We start from the raw sequence: 25,858 nt of genomic DNA on the forward strand, positions 1-25,858 counted from the left end.
GAAGTTAAGGTCTCCTATTAACCATGCCTACCTTGAGTGCATGTTAAAGATGTGGTCATGCAGTTCAATGACAGTGTTTAAGTTAGACTCTGACTTGCTGGTCTGCATCTTAAGCAGCATCTTCAAGACGTCACCGTCCATGGCGGACGCTCCGAGATACGCCAGGTTACTCAGGCCTGCCGAGCGGAGGTCTGGGGAGCTGGGATGGATAGACACAGGGACTGTCAAACAATCAATCAATTGACCAATCCATTGGTTGATCTATCAATCAATTACACTCTGTCACAGATAGATAAGATGTGGCTACTATAAACTGCAGAATTACAAAAATTTAAACATAACAAATACAAGAACATGACTTTGTCTGTCCATCACAATGACCAGTTCAACCAATGATTACATGGCAATTACCAGTTTGACCAATGAGAGATTGGCTGCATGTCTGAGAAATATTTGCATTTTTGGTGTCTCATTTTACATTTCTATGCTTAAACAGAGGGGGAGGGCCATTGCTGCTAAGCAAACATAAAAATTGGTATTAATTAGTGTTATTAAACTTGCAATACTATCATGGGCATATTGTAGTTGAAAGTTGCAAGTGGAATTCACAGAGATCACAGCCCTGCTTCTATACTGCATTTTCAGAGTACATTTGTGTCCGTACCTGGCATGGTGACTGGCATGGAGGTTTTCAATGACTCTTCTGGCTAGTTCTGAGGTGGGTCTCTTCTTGGAAGGGGAACCAGTCAATGTACTGCTGGGGGGTCCAGTGGGGCTGAGGGGGCTTTCTGGGCTATCCACACCTAGGCGAATGACAGTGATAGTAACATTATCTACATGTATGTGATAACACCCATCACAAATTGAACTGAAGATTCTATTCAACAGCTCTTAAATATTTTGTTTCAATATATGGGCACAATAGGATTCAATTTCAATACAGAAATTCACAATACAGAGAAAGGAATATGCAACAGAAACACTGCTGTCAACATTTATAATCAAATCATTATGCAAAATTAAGAAAAGCACAATTAATCCCATACATCTATAAACTAATTTCAAGGCTATCTATATTTTTACTATATATTCTTACTTTCCCATGGAGTCTGTGGCAAAAGGAGTGCAGTCTGTCTACAACTGACTGCAGTGTGGCAGATATTCACTAGGGGGCACTATTTGCACCAAACTGATGATGCTGTTTTCATACCTGAGTCTCCTTCTGCAGCAGTGCTGTCGGAGTCCTGACCGTCACTGTCGTTAGCAGACGCGCTTTTCTTCCAGGCTGACCGTGTGCGCTTGGCTCTTGCCGCTGAGCGTTTTGCGGTGTTCAGCAGGCTGACCATTCCCTCGTAACCTCCACGGAAACTGGACAGATAACGTTCTGCTTCTACGGAAGGGATGCAAGCAATTTAGTTGGTCAATCATAGAAAATACTGAATCAAAAAGGTATTATCACGACCTAGAAATTTGAAAAGCAACAGGTGAAAATCATATATATGTGAAGCTTTCAATAAAATGGTGTCCCTACTCAGTAATTAAAACTTCAAAAGAAAAGGAAATCACTTAAAAGTTACCTGATCTTTAAAATTATACAACTTTACCGTAAGCTTGCTTGAAAGTACTAGTAATTTTTATCACTTGGATTCCAGTATACCATTCAAACCAAAAGTACAGTAAGAAAATGACTTCTATACATATATGCTTATTGATTGTATTATGGTAAATGATGAACTTTTTGAGGTGATCTATTGTTTCTATGGTAACCTCCTACCACGGATTTAAAAACCTTATTCAGTCTTCTACTCACCTACCCCCATGTCTCAACTGCGAACAAAAACTTTCTACCTATCCCGATTTAAATCCCCGCAAACTTATAGGCATTTACAGTACCTTGGCCAGACAGTGGACAACCAGGGATGACAGCTCTTTGCAGCAGGACGGACAGCGCAGTGCTGGCCAGTTTCTGCTGGTTCTGAGACGACAACCCCCTCAACATGGCATCTTCCACTCCCGGGGCTATGGCATGGTTCCAGGACAGACTCAACCATCTGTAGGGGGTGGGTGGAGTTAATTTTTATTTCTGAGTTAAGCCAAGAAGCTTAAGATGCCCATTCAATTATACAAAAACCATTGCCAATACATTTTGTGTAAAATGCCTATCCAAAGAAGACAAGAAAGCCTACCTGAGAATGGCCTTGACTTTGGTAGCCTCGATGGGACAGGTGAAGAAGTGTCTCGGCCCCAGGACCAAGTCAGGAAGACCCAGTTTGGCCAGACAGGCGTTCAGTCTCTGCCACACTGCAGCAACCCACTCCACTGCCTTGTACACCTAAACATGGGGGGTAGGAAGGGTTGAAGGTTGATGCATTTATTTTTGTGTACAGCTCGAGGGTCTTAAAGATCACATTTAACAAAAAGAGTAGGGATTCATCCCAGTGTGAGTGGATTAATCCTTATAGTCTGGTCTTACACAGCTTATAGCTACTTTTTAAAAACTAGTGTGTTAAGCCTTAAGGCAGTTTACTGGTTATGTATTCACAAACGATTGTATGTTGCATTTAACTTGAAGGAAGTTAATAACACTGTTTTTAAAGAGAACCATTAGGCCATGCAGTTTGTGTCTTCTGTAATAAATCTGTATTCAGCTATTCCAAGACAGATAATCTGCTTAGTAACATGTGGTATTGATGCAGAGTTTTGTAATACTTTTGTAAAATTTACTTCACTAATCCTTAAGAAGATCTTAACCACAAGTACCTGGTCGTCCGTACTGGGCAGCTGACCACCGTGAGCACTGATGAGTCTCCTGCGCAGGTGGCGCTGCAGCAGCCCCTTGACCGGCTCACTGTCACACTTCAGGTGGACCCAGCGGAAACGTTGCTGGACTGACAGGTCCAGGCCGGGGGAGCGAGACTTGTCCATGGTGCCGATGATGTAACAGTCTTCAGACAGGTAGTACGCACTGCTGCTGCCATCTTCATCTGTAGGACCCTCCTCATCTACGAATAGCAAAGACAGCAAGGAAATCAGTTTTAAGCTCAAAGACTAAAGTACTGGTAAGTTGAAAAATCTACAATTCAGTATGTAGATCTGGCATTACAAGTCACTAGCAAGTTATGAGTCATCATCATCATCATTAGTCCTGTAGCTAGTCAGCCATTGGGGCAGGAAAACATTCAACTAAGGTCCTCTACCTCCTTAGTATCAATAGTTTATAAGTTTATAATGAATAAGTTCACAAACTTACATTTTATGAATACTGTTTGTATAACTCTAAATGGACAAGTCTCAGAACTAAACATAATTTCATTTGTGTACAAAGATGTTTCCTGAATTTTCACAACCCCTGTGAGATCCATTCTAAGACCTACCAATCTTCATGCTGATTGGATGCTGTGGACCACGATACTCCAGCGCGTACAGCAGCTCCCCCAGTACCTCGGACAGTGACACCCGCCCCAGGTCATCCAGGATCAGGATGGGCGCTTTCTGCACCCCCTCAGCTGTGCTGGCAGGTGTGGAGGGTAGCAGGAATCCTGTGGAGAGGACACAGTTTTTTTAATGTTTTTCATCAACTACTGTTAACCAATTTAAGTTTGTAGCTCTTATATTTCACGGTACAGTGAAATAGAGTTTTGGGTTGAGATAATAGAAGTAACAGAATGGAAGACAGAACATATATGTTTGTACTGTGATGTGTCATATGTGAAAACAGGACACTTACAAACGCTGCAAAAATGTCAAAATCTACAGCATGTAGTATACTAAGCAATACGTATCATGAAAAACATGACTATTATAGTAATAACTTACAGGAAAAGACAAAAATGGGATTCACCTAAACTAGCAAAAGTAAAAGCACTAGATGGTTCCAACCTCTAAGATCTTTCTTGGATTTAAAATGTAATCAGTCTGAAATCTTGGAGGTTATGTTTAGGAGAAGCCTTAGGGGCCATATTGTGACAGTACATTAAGCCCTACCTTTAGACCTGAGCAGCTGTAGTAAGTCCTTGTGTGTGTACTTGGGGTTGAGTGCCACATGAGAGATGTCTGCCTGGAACCCGCTCTGCAGCTGCTTGTTCCTGATGCACTCTGCAAGCTTCCTCACGATGAAGGTCTTACCCGTACCAGGGGGCCCGTAAAACACCACACTTTTGTACTGCTCTATCTGTGTATAACACATGGGATACAGTAACAAAAATGATGTATTTTCTGTAGTACATATCAAGATGGAAGAGCTTGGTAACAGAACATGAAGGTCTATTTGATCAAGGCAAAAATACTGTGAGGGGAATACACAAACTTACACAGAATTAATTACACACAAGGAGAAAGTGCCTTTCTTAAAGATGGTCAAAGAATTTGGAGACAGACTCGAAACAAGATTTCCCAGGACACTATACAGACATATTCACACATACCAGTCTGAGATAGTTCTGTAGAGTCTGGACTGGGATCATGGACTCGTAGGATAACTTGTCCACACAATCTTCATCTGGCCCTACACGGAGAGGAAAAAAGGAAACAAAACATGTAACTACATGTACCGTATATTCTCGAATAAAGTACGCACTTTTTTAACTTTTCAAAATTGAAAAGGTGCTACAAGTTGTTGCCAAAGTTGGGGTGCGTACTTTATTTGAGGTTACTGCACAGATAAATGGTAAGAAAAGCCTAAAATAAAGCAAGGTGGAGCTACACTTCTAGTAATGTTTCAAAACATACACATTGTTGTTGTCTTGAAGTTGTCTAAACATGAAACAAAGAAATTGTCTTAACATGATTTACATATTAACAGTTCTATTTGCATACAATCCTTTTGAGTTAGTGACTTTGACTTGTACAACTGGTTTTGCCTGATTTCTTCTACCAGTTCTCAGTGATTTTTATAATTTGCAGCAGGCAATTCACAAGTTTATAGAGACAATGACAGTGTAAACCCAGGTTATTTTAATATGCAAAATGACCTGGGGAAAACATCATAAATTTGAATTTATTTAATTAAAGGTCTGTTAAAAACTGGTGGAGAAGGGGTGCGTACTTTATTTGAGTTTTTCCATTTTACCTTTCAGTCCCAAAGATCTGTCTAAGACTTGTCCAAAATCAGGGGTGCGTACTTTAATTGGGGTGCGTACTTTATTCGAGAATATACGGTACATGTATTCATGATGCACTGTTCATGATTTCAATGGTTGTAGAATATAAATAAAGGCACATGTACATATATGTGCTATGTATAAAAGAGCATTTGCGGATGTTAGAAATCGATAGTGATTTCAACAGAATGTAGTTAAAGCAACCCTGTGCACTTACCCTTCAGTCTGATGGCAAGATGCTTCTTGGCAGTGAAGAAGTCATAAGGAGTGGTGTCAAATACTGTGGCAGGGCTCCAGGAGATGGTTCCTATGGATGGATATAAGAAGTGTGATGTTTTTGTGGGTGTAGTTTTCCTTCTCTTCATTTCACTTGCACAGGTCTTTTTAGCACAGTACATTGAAACAAACAGGAGGCCCAAACAGAATTATCAATTCAGAAGATTTTTTACAACTCTTACCATATGTGTAAGACCTGATACTGTTGGCAGTGAGGCCTAGCTCGGACACATGTCCATCTGCAGAGATGTCTGTGTCCACTTCCTCAAGCTCTGTCAGGAGCTCTGATGCCACACTCAGCTTCTGAAAAGGAGAATAGACATAGATTTTTTGAATAAGGTTCAATTTGGTCGATATGGCGCAATCAGCTCTTTTCTCTTCACATTCACATACATAGTCATACTCTTATCGAGTTGCAGCATTAACAAAGTTCCACTTCCAGTATGATCCATTATTCTCTTCATAAGTTGGTTTGCTGCAAGGCCAAAAGTTAATGAAAATGATAAGGCCAAAAGTTAGTGGGAAGTAAAAGTTAAACTATGCCAGGAGATGGCAGAGAGTATTGGTTTTGAAGGCTTGTTGATTCTATTTTTCTATTGTATCTAGGGGACTTTGACACTTCCATCCAAGAAATTGTTCCTTATACATGTATTTTGAAATGGTTCTATTCTAATTTTGAGGTGGAAGTCACAAGACCCAAAGCAGTTGATATTCATGAGTACATACCCTGGAGTTCTGCACTAGGACGGCCCCAACATCTGCATCAAACTGGCTCCAGTCTGTCCCACGTTCCAGAGTCAGACTCCCCAGCACGTACAGGTCCTCCTCTTTAACAGAAGGAGTGGGCGTGGTCCTTCCTGTTACCATGGTTTCACTGCTGGTGTCTATCACAACTGAGACTTTCCTCTTTCCTGTAAGACACAGGTGATAGTGGTATAAAAACACAACATTGAAAGAGTGCAACTTTTTCATACATTGAAATGATAACTATACAGATTCTCAAGTCATAACCATTCAGTACAATGTTAGAAACTATGGTCTTTTCTTGTAAATAGGATGCTCAAGATCCAGAATACTGTGAATTTGCTTATTTATGCAAGGATGTAATCTCATGGAAGAAGGGAAAAGGAGGTTTTTGTGGTGTTCACGTTTAAAACAAGTCTCTAGTATAGTGCAGTAGTAAGAGATTGCACGGTGTCAAGAATTTGTGATCGAGATGCCATTGCGAAAATGTTGGAAACATTTCAAGGTTTACAGTAACAATACTATCATCACCCTTTCCAATATCTTTCACAAGTCTCCTGCATTTCTCTATAACTATAAAACCACTGCTATCATTTTTTTAAAGACATATAAGAACATCTCCCGTACTATCTTCCTTACCGGTAATATCTTCCACCAGTCCCCTGCAGTCTCTAAGATTATAAAACCACTGCAAATATTTAAAGATATCTAAGATCAACTCCCTTACTGATATCTTCCACCAGTCCCCTGCAGTCTCTATAACTATAAAACCATTGCAAACATTGTAAGATACATAGGAACCTGTTTGATACTTTCCACCAAACATTTTCAGATACATGTATCTAAGACCATCTCCCTTACCGATATCCTCCACCAGCCCCCTGCAGTCCCCCACAGCCACGTCCTGCACCAGGCGGTCCCACTTGTCCCTGATGGTCAGGTCCAGCTCAGGGTGGCCACACAGCAGCTCCAGGCACTCCTGCAGGGGAACAGGCAATATGACAACTGTGCACAGATCAGACCTGACTGTCCATCACAATACACTTTTTAATGCGGTGGACATGATAGACTGAAACTGAGGCCAATGGGGCAAACCAAAGACTGTCCATTATAATCAGCAGTTCAACCAATGATGGCACAGCAATTAGGAAATCGATCAACAAGAGAATAGTGAGTGAGTGAGTGAAGAGAATGGCTGCATGTCCGTCAAATAGGCCACGTTTTGGATCTACCATGGCCGTGAGAAAGGTGTATCAGCCAAAGAGAGAGAGGCTGCATGTCTGTCAAGTTTTTTTTTTTTTAATTTTATTTACTTAGAGGTCACCGCAAAACAAGGCTCGTGGAGCCACTCAAGCGTTTTGGGTTACATTACTGAATTGTGAAGAGAGATGTTTGTTTACCCTTAATTTAAACAGTTTCAGGCTGTACCCTGTGGGGAAGCAAGTCCGTGGAAGCTTATTCCATAGCAGTGTTGTTCTAGGAAAAAAGCTCTGAGCGTGGAACTTCCTCCTGTTAGGTGGATTGTGGAGGAAAAAAGGATGATTTGTTTCCGTGGAAGTGGCTAAACGGGTTCTTGCTGTGAAGGTTCGTATTGAAGGCACAAGTGAATGAAGTTCTGCCGAGCATTTACCATGGAAGTACCGATAGAAAAGTGCTAGGCTAGCTACATCACGCCTTTGGGCCAATGGTTGTAGTGTGGCGAATAAGTCGCTGCCAACAATGTTCCTTAACCGTTTTTGTACTCTATTGAGGCAGGTCAGGGAGTTCTGGGAGGCTCCAGCCCAAATGTGACAACAATATTCCATTTTGGGCCTTATCTGACTCTTATAAAGATAAAGAATAGCAGAGGGGGTAAGATATTTTCTGGTTCGGTACAAAGAGCCCACCATTTTCCCAGCTTCCTTGGCAACGGATTGGATGTAACAATTCCACTTAAGATCAGGTTATAAGTATTTGCATTTTCATCTTTTTTCCCCTTACTTCACACTGTTGTATTAGGTATATTAGCCTAATGGAACTATAGTTATTTGTCATACTTTGTAACTTGTTGAAAATTGTTCTGCACTTAAGTTATTATTTTCGTTTTTGCATTCTTACATTTTAATGTGGGGCTTTGGGATTGGTCTATGACCTGTTTTTTTTTTTCTAGACAGAGGCGTTCTTTCAGTATGTACCATTTTACCCCCTGTAGCAATTCTGGTGACAATGTCACTGAAAAACACCTAGCAACACAGCTAGCAACACTGCTGGGTAATGCAGGTAACATTATCAAAACAAATTTCTACCAAATCCATATCTAATGAAAACTATATACAACCTTTATTCCATATAACATGACCTTACTGACCTTGAACCCCCTGGAGGCTGCCACGTGCGCTGCAGTCCAGCCATCCCTGTCCACAGCATTGATCACGTCCTTGCTGACCAGGGCAGGTCGTGTGGTCAGTAGGGTGGCCTCATCTTGACCGTCGCTGTTGAGAGGGTCGTAGTACAGGAGAACCTTAAGGCAGCTCACATGGCCTGAACGACAGGCTCCATGGAGTGGGGTCCAGCCAACCTGGAAATGACAGCAAAATATAAGGTCATTTTGGAGTGTGTGCATGCCGTTGGGTGTCACATTTGGTAAAGGAATATAACTCTTAATAGTGCATTTTGTATTTAGACATGCATTAATTGTAGAAACCTAAGACAGTGTGCAAGGTCTGGAGGTTAAAATCCTTCCCACACCACTGTGTATAACTATAAGGTAGTATCTACCTCCATTTTCTAAGCCATTGGGCCACACAGATGTACAAGGATGGATAATAGTATAATACTACACTAGGGGGCTAGCCCAATGGAAGACACAGTAGGGGAATCAAACCTGTGATTTACCACATGAAATATTCTACCCCCTAGTCTACTGCAGTGATCACAAGTGGGGATACAAGGTACACCAAAATATTCAAGCCCATTTACAAGTTAGGCCCCCAAAAAGACGTATTATAGAATTGATGACCAAGCATTTAGCTAAGTTGTAGATATTTCAGAGGACAAGCTCCTATCAATGACTGCTGTGTAAGACAACAAGATAAAAGAGAATATGACGAAGCTTTCTGAAGCCTGTGCATATTTGACAGATAAAAAATCATCCTTTTACTCCCTACAGCATACCCCACACCCCCCGGGATTGCTACTGATAAGGGCATGACATACATCAGTGACAGCTGCACGAGATGCGAAGTAGTCCAGCAGTGTCCTGCAGCAGTCAGTGTGTCCGTTAGAGACAGCCCAGTACAGGGGTGACCATCCTGCCTTGTCTGGTAGGCCTGGGTGGGCTCCTCTGTCTAACAGCAGCTTTAAACACCTACAGAAGAGGTAGAGAAAAAATGGTGTTTTACTTACAAACACTCGTCAACATCTTCACAAAATAAAATAAACTTTTCGTGGGAAGTTGAACCAACAAAAAGGAAACAATACAAAGGAAAAGACAAGATAAGGCCACACCAATTTAATTTCTTGGTTCACGGATTTTTTCATAAAAATTATGGAGCGAGAGGGCGAAATAAAAATAAAAATAAAAATTGTAAAATGGTTGGGGTAAAGGTAACGACTAATCCAAAACATAAAGAAAAAAAGTTTTCAGCTTGAAAAAAGTACAAAAACACTATTATTGTACAGTAACAGCACCTGTTCCCACACTTTAAGGAGCTTATAATATAAAGGCCAATTTGCTACACCAGAAAGTTGGTGAATGGCTTCATTAATGGTGAAAATTTGCTGAGAGGTAATTTTTATTTTTATTTTTTTTTCCAAAAAATAGGAGCGAGCGAATCCGTGAACCAAGAAATTAAATTGGTGTGGCCTAAAAGAAGAAAGAAATTGGGATTCTTTTTTATTTTGACACTTGCCAACATCTTTACCACACAGAGACTGTTTGTGGGGGGAGTTGAACCAACAAAACATACACGAAAGGGAAACAATACAAAGGAAACGTTACACAAAAAGGCAACACAAAATGAGAAAGTAAAGGTACCCCGTGTGGCCCTCTGCAGCTGCTCCGTGTAGGGGTGTGAAGTTGTCATCACGGAGGGCGTTAGGGTCGCCATTGTGAGAGAGCAACAGCTCAAGGCAGTCTGGTGTACAAACATGTACAAACTCATTACCAAGGTCAACCTCCACCAAAAAAAAGCATCATATACTCCAATTATAGATAAAGGATCAGGCAAAACTAATTTTGGCTGTCTAGGGAAAGGGTGTGAATACTTACTTGCACAGTATTCCTCTACCTTTTTACTTAGCACCATGCTCCCAACATACAATGTGAATGTAATGACTACCAAAATCAGTATTACCTGTAATAAGGTTAACAATACAATTCATGCATATTTCTAAAAAGTGCAGCCATGTCACACCACATCTAAACAAATCAGTTGAAAACTACTTTGTATATGATAACTGTGTTCCAATGTATATTTACCTATATGTCCTCCCTCTGCTGCTGCATACACTGGTGTGGAACCGTCCCTCTCTGTTGTGTTCGGATCTGCCCCTTCCTCCAACAGCTGCTCCACCATAGTCATGTCCCCCTCCCCTGCAGCTTGGTGTAAACGGTTCGGAATTCCTCGGACAGGCGCCTCTTCTCCCAATCCTCCTTTCTTCAGCAAAGTCTTACAGAGTTCTGCTACTTCACCCTTTACTGTACCTTTGTCATCATCAGAATTACTGTGTTCTGTGGTAGATTCTGCGTCCTTTGGCACTGTGTTATTGTTGTCTAATGATTCGAAGCATTGCGACTCCTTTTCTGCCGGCAGGTAGAGAAAGTTTGAGGTAGTGTGTGTTTCCCGGCCTGCGTCCAACATACTCCCACCGCCGATTTCTATTTTCAATGTAGAGAGCTTCCTCGGGCTATCGGATGGCGAAAGACGGGATGGCGAGCTGTTGGACATCTCGACAGGCAGCGCCGAAGCCGGGCCTGGCTCACCAGTTATACCAGATGTACCATCTGTGAGGAAGATAGGGGGAAACAACAAAAAAACTGCTATGACGGAAAACTAACAGGAAGAGCACATTGCAGACATATGTGAGGAATCGTACACATGTAGGCTGACAGGAACACACAAGTGCTGCGGTATGTCAAGTACTGAAGGAAAATATGCGGTGGACAAATACAACTGTTCTTGAGGAAAGGTCACCACGTTCTTGGAATTTTGTTGAGCAACTGGGACCTGCCTGTAATTGTTTGAAGTAACCACTGCAGTTATGATTCTTTCTACAAGGAGGCATTCATAACGTTACGTGTGATTTGTATCAGTACACTACCTAACAACTCAGGGGAGAGAAGGACAAGAAATAGATGTACAGAATGCAGGATCGAAAGTTTACCAATTATATCAAACATTATCTGTGAATTTTGAAGTGTTATATAAATTTAGGGTTAGGACACCCCAGTGTAAATGTACATTTAAGTCATGTGACTCTTTATCTACAATGTAGACAATACTCTACCATCAATGTTGGTGATGTGAATACTAAACTCTCATGTGAATCCATGCAAGAGATGTCCCAGACTTTGTTGATAAACCTAACACATGTACAGTTCCAGTGGGTGGATGTGTTTTTCAGTTCAGTATCTAGTAGTGTTTGTAATATCAGGCATTCCATTTATTTATTGATCTTGTACTTTTTTGTAGGGTAGTCTCTTCATTCTAGCATTGATCCACTTACAAGTAGAATTAGACCAAAACCATCCATTTTTGTATTCAAACATCTAATTCTAAAAAGCTTAAGTGAGAAGCCTGGGGCATCCCTCATCTCTACAGGGGAGAAAATAAGCTGATTCAAGGGTTGAACTGAGCATGTGCCATGTCAAAGGTGAAGGCCTTTATCTTGCATACAATTAATGTCTGTAATGGTTTTCATATCAAGACTAATGCTTTCTTATAACACTGACTTAGCATTCTTTTTCTTAGGGGTTTCTTTTATCCTAATTCAATTCAATTGTGTATTCTCCATGCGGCATGACCATTGGTGCCATTGGACATGAATTAAGTTCAATAAGTGTAGAAGTAGTTTGATTGTGTCACAAGGGCCTCGGAGTTTTGACATATTACCAAAAATGTATCACAGCACATGTGGAGTTCAAATCCTGAAATAGCCTATACTACATAACCGACTCTACCTCCGTGCCCTCCGGTAGACAGAACAGAGAGTGAAAGGCGGGTGTGGAGTGTCATTGGTTAGGAGCTGGAGGAGGGAGAGGAGTCTTGGCAGGATGGAAAGCCAGCTGCAGGAAGGAGAGAACGAGAGAGAGACATGGTGAGGAGAAAATGCACAGAGGGCACCATCACATCACACAAGTATGGAGGTGACAGGATAGGTTGGTAAACATCGAAGGTACTGTGCTATGCCAGTGTCATACATGGCTGACCATGGCTTCTCGACCTTCTCAAGTACATGGTTGGGAGTAGGTCTTAAGCAAGGTCATCTGTGATTGGCAGTTGGTCAGCAAAGTTGCCCTTTGGTCTTTAACTTTCATCTGCCTCAGACAACTATGAATTTTCAAAATCGAAATCAGGAAAGTCATAGTCTGCTTGGATGCGACTGGATTTGGCGGAGCAAATTGGTCAAGAATAGGATGGATTCCAGGCAAATCCCAACCCTGTGGTGACCTTGCTTTTAAAGTGGTCGGGAGCAAAGTCGTGGGAATGTTCTGAATGTGTGGTAGGGGTTTCAGGAACAATCTCCCAATTCTATTTTGTTTCATATTGGCACCCCTAAAATATGTGTGTGTGGCTGCTCTTTACACAATTTTGGATCTTTTATTATCGTGCAGATAACTGACGTTGTATCTTTTTAAATAGATGCAGTATTATCTGTATGTAAAGTTGTATCAATTTGGTTCAAGTTTGAAATCGTGACCAAGGTAAACATAAGAAAAAACTGAAGGTTTTAGCCAGCTGCATTCTTTTACACATGAATCTTAAAAAGGAGATAACACATACTATGTACTTAATAATCAAGAACAATTTTAACAAATGACCTGACTGTGTTCTATATAGTGGTATAAAGTATGATGAAATTTGCCTAATTTAACAACTTACCATGATTTTCTCAGGAACTGTTACAGTACAAAGAAAGGTTACTATTCCAATAGTAATTGCATGTATACCAACTTTAATTTTCACTTAATGTAATAACGTACAGACAAATGCTATGAACTTGAAGAGGAGCAGCTATATATACAAATCATACAGCTCCGCAGAGTTAATCTACATGTACCTCTCCTACAATATAAGACAGCTGGTGTATCATCATATTACACTGACAATTTAATCTTCTTGCTCGTGATTAACTAGCTGGAAGAGACAGTCAAGTTAGCATCATGAAATTATGATACATGAAAGTCACAAGTTCAATGTTAATGACATTTGCATGAGCAGAAATATGCAAGCAGTGGTTAATTAGTTTAGTCAATACGCAGTCCAAGCGAATATTTGACAAAAAAGGGCTGTTTCATGAAGTATGAAATACAAGGGCAAGATGGCACCTAAAACATAATATCAATAGAATAGGTTTCTTGACAATATTTTTTCCTAATGACAAAAAGAAAAACAGTTGGATGGATTATTTCAAATGTGCCATATTGCCCTATATCCTCTTAATCCCTGAAAAGCCCCAAAGCTGGTCTAAAAGCAGGGAATCAGGAGTGGATTACATACAGATACAATGTTGAAAGGTTGTGAAGTGCACAGGTGTTGCAAAGAAAGGTGGGTGGCCTCGGGACAAAGCAGTTTACTGTTTGCCAACTGTGTTGATAGCAACCTTGCTTTCCCGTGTATACACTGCAAAAAGCCTGTCATTTTTACCACCTTTCACAGTGAATAGCACAATACAACCTTTTCCCATGTCAGGGTTAATGTTTATGAAGGTGAAAGTCAAGGTATGAAATCAGGCATGCATGCAAGGCAGTGTGGTCTACAAGCTGCTATGTGTAAAAGCTAGAAGGCAGTTTTTGTCTTCTCTACTGAGGTTTTCTCAGTTTTCTTTGCTTTTACCTGCCATCATTTCAGTAAGCAGCTGATGGATCTCTGCCATATCTGAACTGAAATCATCATGAATGGGCGGGGCGGCAGCGTTGCTAGGCGATGGATCTGCACCCACCTGGCTTGTCTTCTTGGATGTGGGCTGCTCGGCTTCTGCCTTGTTTCCTGATTGGCTGGCAGATTTAGAGGAGGGCGCTGATTGGCTGGAAGGAGAGACTGATCCTGATTTGTTGGTGGCCAGAGTGCTTGGCCTGTTGTTGTTGGAGGATGGTGACTGGCTTGTGGATCGGATACCGGTGTTCCTATTATACGCAATGTTAGAGAGAGGCGTGCTGTACCGCTGTCCAACGCGCGTGGTCCCTGGTATCACGGGATGCGGGCTATTGGGACTGTTATCAGAATCAGACGTCGAGCTTCCAGAGCTACCCGAACTCCCCCTGCCATACCCCGACTTCGGTGTAGGGGGCGTCGTTGCCACAGACTTGATGGGTGCGGCCACGGCTTGCTTCCTGACCTCCAGCTTCATTCCAACTCCGGGGGAATTCCGTCCATCCTTCAGCGCCGGGTTAGGCTGCGGAATGTGTAGAGGTTTCTTTGGGATGGGTGGGGGGCCCTTCCCTGGCAGTCTCCTTGCCCCAGGTGACACAGACGTAGGAGAAACAATTAGAGATCCCAATGCTTTAGCTGACGGAGAGGTGACTTTGGCATCTGGACTTCTCTCTGCAGTCTTGTTAGACTCTGTGATGGCCAGCTCTGACGATGAGTCTGCATTCGAGACCTTGAGGGTTGGTGACCCTGCTGTGCTGTAACCTTTCAAGTGAGTTCTGTTGGTATCCTGGTCTCCGCTAAACTTAAATACTGCCTTAGTGACCATGCTTCCAGTACCGCCCACCGTGACAGACGTGTTGGGACTTTCTGGAGATGGGGATGTAGAGGAGGAGGAGGAGGGAGAAGAAGAGGAGGAAGTCGTTCTAGTAGAGCCCTTTGGAGAAAACAAGAGTTTTGTAGACTGTACTCTGGAGTACGGGCTCAAGGTAGAGGTTGAGGATGTTGGGCTTGGACTGCCTTGACCGCTGGAAGAAGCTACCATACCTGCCTTAAAACTTACAGGTGGAACGTTCTCAATCACCGTCTTGTCGTCTTCACTGTCGCTGCTGCTTTCCATGTCTACCTTACCATGATGCTCCGTTTCAATGGATGTGCAGGGGAAGGGGTTGGGTCCCCAGGCTGAGACTACCGGCTTGTCGGGGGCGTTTTTGAGCCAAGGGGAAGACTTCCTCGTTTCTTTTGTCGCCTTTTCTACGTCCGTATTCTCGGCACCTCGTAGAAGGTTCTTCTTCACAGTACTCACATAGTTCTTACTCTCCGCGGCAGTGGCGCCCTCCCGTCTTCTTACCTCATTCTCAGGTGGGTTTTCTGTCTGCGTCCCAGCACTCCTCATGATGGCTCTTGGCTTTACCGTGTCCCCAGTAGCACCTTTTAAGAGACTCTTTCGCATGTCCTCCAACTGTTTTCTATACTCATCCACCTCAGTCTGCAAGTCTCTGTTCTTCGCCTCCTCTCGGCTCAACTTTGACCTTAGCTGCTCCCGCTCGATGTCGAACTCGGAGATCTGTTTCTCCATCTCGGCCTCCATCTTGAGGGACTTCTTGCTCTCCTGCACCAGCCCTTCTGCCATATTGCGTACCTTGTCCTTCTCGTCCTGTAACCCCTGGTGGGCGTCCTTGAGCTGCTGCCTCTCCTGGATGAGCTTGCTGGCCAGGCGTTTGCGCTCCTTGGCCAGCAGGACCCCGATCTGCTGGTGATGTGCACGCTCCTCCTCCAGCATGGCCATGGCCTTGTTCTTGTCTTTCTCCATTTTCCGTGCCTGCGATTTCTCAAAGTCAACCTGGAACCAAAGCGTACAAAAAAAATGAGCTTCTTGAAATTCCATGGTTTTGTCAGATGCTTAGCTATTGACAATTGCATATCAGGTTTTTTTTTCTACGTCCAGACAGAAAAATATATTTGTAAGCCCCATATTATAAGATTCTGGGCCATAACTGGAAATATTCCCTAGATCGAAATTTTGCCTGATGTTCATTTTACGACAACTTATATACAGCCAAAAGGACATAAAGTTGATTTGAAACAAATTCCCAAATTTCAAACATCTTCATCTGGCATGTTGAGACGTTGTATTTTCAATTAAGTATGAATGCTGTCAAGTGAGTAAGACAGACATTTTGATCCTACAATGAGGGAATTCAGGGGAAAATTCCTAACAGTTTTAGCCTAGACCAGAATCTCCCACTTACCTGCTGACTTAATCTCTCCCTCTCCTTCTCCAGCATGTAGGTGACATCGTCTCCCTGGGCTGTGTCCTGGGCATGCTTCCTCTTCTCTTCCTCAAGTTCATGGACAACCTGGGACACATTCAACATGACATGTCTCATTACTTCTGAATGGGGGTTATATCTTCAGCAGGACTTGTCTGTTTGTTAACAATATAACAAGAGCAATGCACCAATTTCCATGATGTTGTGTTTGTGGGTACAGCTAGGACTGAGGAAGAAGAAGTACAAAAAATAGTTTTTCTGCCAAGTTGGCAACCTGATTCAAAAGCCTGGTTGCACAATCCACATTTCAGGTTGCCCCACTTCCAAGTTATTACTTTCGTCAAATCTGCTACTTATCCATCATCTTTTCTTCCAGTTACATGTAAGTCCTTACTAGTATCTTTTATCCTATCAACAAATAAATACAGAAAGCTTATGCATGTATGCAGTGGAAGAGTGATGTTCCAGCTGCAAAATTGCAGGTTGCACACCACGCTACCTGGGTGTTGCCCCAAGCAAAATGTGGTTTTCACTTGCACATGTGCGTGTATTTCGAGCACTGCTGAGAAGTGATTTAAATTTCGTTCGATATAGCTTCATTGACTATCCTGACATTGTATGCCATTGTTCTTCAGTTTACTTTCCATTAGTCTTAGAATTTTCTAGCAACATTCTTGTATTCTCTGATATCAAAATCAAGATACTTGAAAATTGGTGTTAACTTGTATTTTAAATCAATGACAGTATAGAGTTCATCAACTTTAGTTTACCTTTTTATGTCTTTTCTCTGCCGCAGTCATCTGTATCATCATTTTCTGGTGGGTTTTCTTCTGTTGGGTGATGAGCGCCTCCAGGTGGACCATGGCGCTGGCGTACACCGGCGAGTTGTCGTGTACCTCCTCGCTCGCCTCCTGCGCATCACGGTTCAGCGCCGAGAACGGATCCTCCAGAGCCAGCTTGCCGTACCGCTCCTGCATGATGGCTGATCTCGCCTTGTCGCTCTGCAGAAAACAAGCATGTACTGTTGTAAATATTGTATTGTATGTATGTGTTATTTGTATGTATACCCAGGGCCTCCCTGAAAAGTTGTCCTAGTCACTGATGGGAGCTAACCCTGGTAACATAGAAACATAAATAGATAAATAAACATACGCCATTTAATTTCAGTTTGGGCACCACCCCTGACGCATCGCCAAAAAAAGACTTCTATCAATCTCAATCATCTAATACTGTAAATGCAGAAATTTTTGCGGTGGTTTTATGTTTGCAGTTTGCACGTTGCCAATTCACTGGGAACTTAAAACCACCGCGAACATTTTTCCATGGCAGTAAGAGACTACAGTGCACGGTGCTACAGCGAACACTCCATTTTCCCACTACTGCAAATTTAAATCCTAGCGAACTTAAATGCGTTTACAGTATTACCTATTGATTTTTTAATATCATGTGAACATGAAGCTTGATTACTACAACTCTACCATATTGCGTGGATTATTACATCAATGTCTTCATTAAATTTTTCTACACTGCGGAGAAATGCTTAGAGGCATCTTGAGTCGTGTTATTTGGAAGCACCATAGTTGTAAAGAAACTACATCACTTAGGGGCAAATGCAGAATATGAAACTGTGATTCCCACATGCCCCAAAGCATCACCTGACTTGGAAGCCCATTCAAATCTCTTATATGATGACGATAATTACGATGGCCATATGAGCGACTTTAGTAGGCCAACAGATTTATGTACAGAATTATGAATGATGTTACGGCTACATTTATCTTCCACCCTTCGCAAGGAGACACCCTTTTCATGCTCGCGCAAATTTATAACTGCTGCCAGTTTTGTCGGCGCGGCTCTCCGTCACGTGGAAGCCATTATCGCTGCTCATGACAGTCGCTGGAAGGCCAGCGAAGGGATTACGGATGGCAAGCTCGGGGATTTGAAGACTATTCATGTGACGCGGCTCGGTGGTGCTTTGTACTGACAGATAGTGGTATGATACATGAGTCTCTTTAATGTGGAGGATGCAGGGTTGCATTTATCGGGTACGGTTGGCAAGACGTGGAAGATAGACAGCTTTCCTGGGCTCTCAGTCAAACCTCAATGGAGTTTTTCTTAAGATAATAGCAGCTGGCTGGAACAGGTTCCTTCTAAGCCAGACATGTAGATTTCAAAGTTTGCAAGCTATTTCTAAAATATTTGTAACATAGCTACCATATTCCAGCGGAAAATGATACCTAATTTAATAAAATGACAAATATGGGGTATTAAGTAAGACAATAAGATATGCACAAATTTCTATAACGAACTTTAAAAATATCTTCCCTGATATCAACTTTACATGTATAACATGTGTGAGTCAGCTGTTGTAACACTCATTTATCAAACATATCACTCATCAGCTGAACAGACCTACATGTATTACTGTTGGATACTGGAAAAGTCCATTGTACAATAATGTACAACATCATCTTTGACAAAAACTGTGCATGCTTCAATGCTATCTGCTTGTGTTAAATTATGTAGGTACATGAAATAATTCTTTAAGCTGGAATCACTGGGTCCCAACCATCCCTCTTGATGGAAAATGTACGGCCCCTGTTTATTTCCTCCTCTTGACACATGCCATTGAATATGATGTATGATTGTAGTCATTCTCCCGTGACCCTAAAGTCAAAGGTCATGATTTAAGGTCAATCTACCCACCACAAAGTTAAAGTATATACAGATTTCTGATGCAATACTTGAATGTCATTCCCCTCAGCACTGACATATAATGTAATCTTTAAAGTTGGATGCAGAGCAATACATCACTTTTCAATCTTTAAAAGAATTACCCTGTCAGCTTATAGATATTTTCCTGTAGCCATAAGACCCTTCTGACGTACATGTATATGTACACGCAAAGAAATCTATTGATAGATAGTTCTGAAGCCAAGTTCAACCTACGTACATGTACTCAGTATTCCAAGTAGGACTTACATGTACTTCCATCAGAAGGTTACTTACATGCAACATGAACAAACATGAATAGATGTCAGATTCTTCAATTTCAGAATATATCAGAGGTACCAAGATAACATTGAATTTGAGACAGTTACAATGTACTACATACTTTAAAAAAATCTTTATATTGCATCATATCTTTATATGTTGTTTGAATCTTTTTTTATTCATGAAAAATAGTCGGCCTGCAGATGATAAGATGTAAAGCATATATGCATGTTCTCATTCATTTATCCATCAAAAATAAAAACAATTTCCCAATGAATAATTCCAACCAAGACTCAAATTCAAAAGAGCACACTGCACCCTGATTGTCAGATATGATACAGTACTTGTCTGCCCAAATGCTGACCCCAATTCCCAGCAATAAACCTCATTTGCTAACATGTAGTGTTTTATGTGAAGAGAATATGAAATATAGGAAAGTTGACATAAAAATGCAAGAACAAATTGCTTTTTATAACCTTTTCCCTGCCTCCATTGCAAATAAATTGTTTCTACCAACTATAAAGATTTTCAACCTAAAACTTTAAACAATTGAAAGCTCTTACTGACAAGAAACTCATAAGCCATGTCAAATCAAACCTACAGAGTATACTGCCCTGTATGATTGCTTATTTTTGATATTGACGTACCAATGTGTTCCTATCGGATTGTGATAAAGGTTGCTTTACGAGCCTGCAACAATTCTCAATATTTCTGTTTTTAATGAGCCATATATTAAAATATCTTGACAAGAATTGGCAAAGACATCGTTACATTTACAATTCTGACACTGGTTTTGCTGAAATCCTTCCAAAAACACAGACAATTCCTGTGGTGATATTGGTTCCCCTCATGCATTCATCCATGCAATTTGTGTATCAAAAAGCTTGATGGATACTTCCCAGGATCCTTTGGGAGGATGTGATTTGATAGTCTTGTATCAAAGGTTTGGGCTACGCTGGCAGCATATCTAGTATGCAATGATGTACCTGTATAGCAAAGGAAATATTACAGATCTTCATTTTGCATGCAATGTAGATTTGAGGGTATAGAATGACCTATCTTTTGATTACTAAGTGCAACTAGTGTTCAATTGCAAAGAAGCCACTGAATAACATCCATATCAGTTACTCGAACAACCATACGCAGTAATTCCAAAATTACCATGTGATTCATACAGTTTTTGTGGTAACAATTTTCTTGTGAAAATCTATAATCATTGGCAGGGCTGATGTAGAATCCGGAAACGGGAGGAGTTGATTGTTGTTCTGTGGTAAACGATGAACAAGTACAAAGATGAGGGTGATGTAATGGAGAAATGCATCATGGGAAATGCTAGTAAAACAGATATCGTAAGTACAATCTTGCAAGCTTCCATGTCACTGACACTAAATTTCGTACAACTGTCCCTGATCTATTTGTCTAGAATAAGTTGTAATGTATGTATAGTCTCCAATAGCTTTTGACAAGTAACAGTAAAATCCTTCAACTCTTTCTGTATTGGTAGATAGTCTATCGCAGTTTCAGTGTCTCGCGTCAGTCAATGCTTACTCTCAAGTTCTCAATGTCAGCACTGCGGGCCCTTCCGCGGAATTTACAGTATAAAATTTAACCAGCGTATTACTAAGAGATATAGCACAAGCAATGTTGAAGTGGCCTGGAAATGAAATATATTATTCCCCTGGCCACAAGCCACAACCCAGAAGACTAATGATGCTTACGACACGTAAGGGTTTTCTAGATGTATGATTTATCTGAGTCGAGCGGGAAATCAAATTCCCATCCACAGCAACTGTCAACAGGTTCAGTGCCACCACTCCATGATTGCCCCACACCCACATTATTGCCTGATATATAACCTTGTTGCTTGCTGTAAAATGATTTTAGGATTACGTACTCAGCAAATTTCTGTCTGACTCTGAGACCATGTAATGCAAGACTTCACTTACACTTTCTTTCCACTAGAGGCTGTGACCACTCTGTGACCAAAGATATGACAGATTGCTCAACAAATTTCACAGATGAAGAGCGTTTTTTTGTTGCATCTGTTTTGTGCATTATCTGTTCAATCTTACTTTTATCATTTTGTATATTATTCCAATTATAAATTCAAGGTTCATACAAATGAAATTTTGGTCACTGTATGGTGACTAACGTCTAGTGGAAATGGAGAAAGTGTCGTTTTTGTAAAGACATTCAGATGTGCCTTGGAACTTGGAGATAATAAAAAAATACTGTATTCTAACATAATACATTTTTAGTATCAGTGAGAAATTTTTATAGGAATGTATATTTTTTATGAAAGAAGATTTACCTTTATATAGCTGCCATTTTAGTAACTGCTTGGTTACCTTCCTCAGGTAATAAGCCAGTTTAGTCAAGGCCAGCTACTGAAATTACTGATTTATACATACATTGATATTAGTGTAAATGCATTTAAGTTCGCGGGGGTTTAATTTCACGGTAGCGGGGAAAAAGGACTTTTCGCGGTGGTCTTAATTTCGCGGTAACACCATAGACTGCAGTCTAATACCATAATAGAAAAATGTTTGCGGTGGTTTTAAGTTCGCGGTAAAGTGGTCACCGCGAAAACCGCGAACATTAATCCACCGCAAACATTTCTGCATTTACAGTATATTCTATGAATGAGTGAGAAAAAGACACGGGGGGGGGGGGGGGGGGGAAAGATGGTACCAATAGCCTACCATAGAAATATTACCTTGCAGCTAATTGTATTCGACTGATAAAGAATATAGCTGTAGGCCTCTTTTGTTCATCCCAGCCAACATGTAGGGTTTTATTCTATTTTCCTACATGACAGATTTTCATATTAGGGACCGCACGTAGGGAAGCTACATTGTGCAATTTTCTTATCTCAAGAACACACATGTACATGTTCATGTCACATCATGTGACATATACTCCTACCAGGGAAATCCTGAGACTTTTTAGATCGAAGCTTCTTTCATTAAAAGCACATTTCTAATACTCTAAATATACATTCTTCCAGCCAAACAGCTATGAAATTCATATTGTACAGGAAATAAAATGCAAACATGGATATTCAGGATTGTAAGACAGCAAAGACAGATACTTTTCATGACTAGGGTTTTAAGGGATATCAACAGACGGGGCAATATTTTGAAAATATTGCAATTTGAAACCACCGTCCTTCAACTAACTAATATCCCTAAATACCCTTGTTTATAAATACAATGTATAGAGGTTACCCTGCGGATAAATGTGAACTGGTATTACCATTCAACAAAGACCTACATGTATGAGACGTCTGAGCAGAAACGAGTGAAAATATGATTTTGTGATTTTACAAGATTTTTCGATATTCACAGCTTTCTATCAACTGTACCCAGTCAATTAAAAACGACACAGTTCTGCCTCAACCCCCCTTGAACCTTCACTCCTGTGAACATCGGGTTTTAGATTCATCGCACAAACTCATCTCATCCGTGAACAAATAAAATGGAATAGCCTCGTTGTTGATTTGCAGCGACCATATTTAGGCCAGGTAAATCAATAGCATCCTGGCTGTCTGTGGTGTGCCTGGACTGCACAATTTGGGAAGGACAATATTTATTGGGAAATATTATATATACTGTAAAATCTTGTAAGTTCATGACAAAGGAAAAATAAAGAGTTCCAGTACCTTTCACTTTACGGTTCAAACGAAAGACGACATATTTACTAATTTAATTACGTTGTGACTAATCACACATGCCTAAAATCAAATGATTGCAAGGAAAAATTGCCTACTTGAGTATGGCACATCCCACACAAACATGTAGGAAAACTAGCAGTAACAAGTATGTGTTGTGCAAGGATTTATACAACATTGTTTGTTTGTTTGTTTGAACCTTTGTTTATTCATGCAAGCTTAAATCGGCCTGCAGGCCGCTTTTCATTAAGGTCATGAGGGAAGAGGCAAGGGTCATATAGTATACAGTTGTATAACCTAAGAAACAAACAAAGCATCAATTACAATCTCATAAAACATAACTTAAACAGTATGTACAGCCTGTCAAGCGGAAGTTCTCATATGGCTGTTTTCCCGCAGATAAATAACCGCACCATGTAAGGCTGATGAGGTAACTACTTTTTGCCTTGCCGCCAGGCAAGGCTTTACGCCAGCTTTTTTCCATGGATCAATGGACGGACCTTTTAACCCAGCCCTTCCAAAGCCCCTTCCAAAGGCCCTTCTTTCCTTGCCGAAATTCATGGCTTAGTTAGACAATGGTACATTCCAGGCGAGTATTAAAACGCTCTTCTAGACGCATGTTACTGTATGTGGTCCAGCGTAATAAATCTACGCTTTAACTCACCATGTTTATATAAATATATATCACAAATTGCATCAGAAGGAACTTAGTTTGTAATAAAAAATAATGCATATTCATTGTGGGTCAAAAAGTTTTACAAAACCTGTTTAATGTGCCAATAATTCATCTGACATAAATTATGATAATGAGGGGGGGGCGACATGTGGAACTCGGGATTTTTAAGCGTAGAATCTAGTCCAACTTACCAAAATAACATAAAATACGCGGCAAGGCACAGCTTTTTTAAAAAGATTTCTTGTTTGGCTAAGCCTTATTTGTTGGTCCCTGGGAATTCAAAGTGTTTTAATAATAATACTTCATGGGATCCTTTTTAATCTCTAGTCCCAGGCCCAATTTTAGTGAAACAGGGATAATTCAAAATTTTTACATGGCTTACAAATGAATATCTGCCATATGTATTTTCTACATCAATGAAGTTATTTAAACCTCATCATATGATATATAAACTAAACAAATGTGCCTCAAATGTATGTTAAGGGTGATCTAAGGTTGGAACATCTAAGGTTGTGTGAAAACTGCCCAGTATTCTATAATAAATTGTGCTCTTTTGATTCAATGGATTGATGACAACTGCCTGTGTGCTCTCATCTGACGATGATATACTGTTAACATGTAGTTGCTGTCAGATCATTTTTCAAAATGTCTAAAACATAATTTGTATCTGTTAGACAGAGGGTGTACAGTAGGAGAAGGAATAAGCATATTCAAAATTTTTGACCAATCACAACACCTCATAAAGTAAAGCAAAAACATTTTTTTTTTTACTTTCTGCTTTGGACCAATCAGATCAGCTATCATTAATCACATAGCCTTAAACTGCACCTACATCTCCTGCAGTCACTCAAACCCACACAAGATGAAAAATGTGCACTTATTTAGATTACCTGTGGCATTCTGGAATGCTTCACAAATGCCAGGGAATAAAGACACAGGTCTACTTTACTTGATTGCTAAGTATTACAGATTTGGGAAGACAGAATCTTTAACATTATACCATTACCTAAATCTCACGCTGATTCTTAAATATTCATTGCCAACACTAATTTTCAATGCATTTTCATCCATGCATGCTGTGAATATGAAATCATGGTAATTGATATGGCAGCAATATATTGTTATGAAACGACATAATAACTGCAGTGATTGGTTTCATTACAGTAATATTACTCAGAGAACCATTTGAGGCAATCATGCGAATGTAATAATATCGTTTACTCCAGATGATTCAGAACAATTTGCTAAGGCTCCCAGTTCAGATCCGTGCATCAAAGTGATAGATGTCTCTTCAAACTGTTAATCTACCATCTCAACTTCTGTGATCCTCTTATGATCATCTCATCTCTCACATCAATAACTTACAAAAGTAGATTTAGAGATACCTTACATAAATGGAGCACAACTGCTTAAAACCGCATTTGAGGAAACCACCAAACAATGTGGAAAGGAAAAGAATCATTATTGTGATGGTTACGATTAATCTGATAGAATACAGTAACAGTCTCTGGGCTATGCTTACTAGATTTACTCAAGGTTGCAAGGAGATTGCAGCCATAAAAAAGCAGATCACAAAATCGATTCCTAGATATATTGACAGGAAAACCTTGAAGTGAATGCATTTATTTCAAAGTACTTCTCAGAAACAAGTATCTGTTGTAGAATAATGAATATATAGCATAATAAATATGTAATTATTCTAGGTAACAGAAGTTTAAGATGGTTCCTAGTCACCATTTTTTACCTAAAATTGACCTCCATTGGTCTGACCTTGGCAGTCCCATGGGGCATAACCAATCAGAAGATACCTAACAAACCTTCTGCCATCTGTTTGTCTCTCACCAGTGTTTTTCTGGTGGCACCAGTTAGGGCTATGATATTCCAAGTTGATGGCTAAAATGAATAGGGGCAGTACTTCAAAAAAGGCGGTAAAAGTGTGCGTCTTTCATGACACATGTACCTGTATTATTGTGTCCTTATGCAATTCAACCTTGCAAAAGCATAAATTTCCATTTAGAACTATTACATGTAGTGGTGCGTACCTAAAGCCCGGACTT

At 40.6% G+C, this 25,858-nt stretch overlaps 1 protein-coding gene across 3 annotated transcripts in view; it reads right to left on the reverse strand.

Moving 5' to 3' along the window:
• LOC118416091 (cortactin-binding protein 2-like) overlaps positions 1–25,858 on the reverse strand; it is a 100,478-nt gene continuing 74,620 nt past the window's right edge. For 2 of the 3 annotated variants that reach the window (XM_035821154.1, XM_035821153.1), the window contains 20 exons: positions 17,232–17,462; positions 16,441–16,548; positions 14,156–16,031; positions 10,579–11,103; positions 10,135–10,234; positions 9,315–9,465; positions 8,467–8,676; positions 6,981–7,098; positions 6,102–6,286; positions 5,558–5,678; positions 5,317–5,406; positions 4,425–4,504; positions 3,985–4,171; positions 3,375–3,539; positions 2,761–3,002; positions 2,187–2,332; positions 1,894–2,051; positions 1,211–1,390; positions 665–803; positions 1–199 (listed from right to left, as the gene is read on the reverse strand). In XM_035821154.1, coding sequence (XP_035677047.1) covers positions 28–199; positions 665–803; positions 1,211–1,390; positions 1,894–2,051; positions 2,187–2,332; positions 2,761–3,002; positions 3,375–3,539; positions 3,985–4,171; positions 4,425–4,504; positions 5,317–5,406; positions 5,558–5,678; positions 6,102–6,286; positions 6,981–7,098; positions 8,467–8,676; positions 9,315–9,465; positions 10,135–10,234; positions 10,579–11,103; positions 14,156–16,031; positions 16,441–16,548; positions 17,232–17,438 — 5,160 coding nt within the window. In that variant the 5' untranslated portion in view covers positions 17,439–17,462 and the 3' untranslated portion in view covers positions 1–27. The remainder of the gene's footprint in view (positions 200–664; positions 804–1,210; positions 1,391–1,893; positions 2,052–2,186; positions 2,333–2,760; positions 3,003–3,374; positions 3,540–3,984; positions 4,172–4,424; positions 4,505–5,316; positions 5,407–5,557; positions 5,679–6,101; positions 6,287–6,980; positions 7,099–8,466; positions 8,677–9,314; positions 9,466–10,134; positions 10,235–10,578; positions 11,104–14,155; positions 16,032–16,440; positions 16,549–17,231; positions 17,463–25,858) is intronic. The other variant, XM_035821155.1, reaches the window with a different exon arrangement.

This window comes from Branchiostoma floridae, chromosome 5 (genome assembly GCF_000003815.2).
Source record: "Branchiostoma floridae strain S238N-H82 chromosome 5, Bfl_VNyyK, whole genome shotgun sequence".
Lineage (NCBI taxonomy): Eukaryota > Metazoa > Chordata > Leptocardii > Amphioxiformes > Branchiostomatidae > Branchiostoma > Branchiostoma floridae.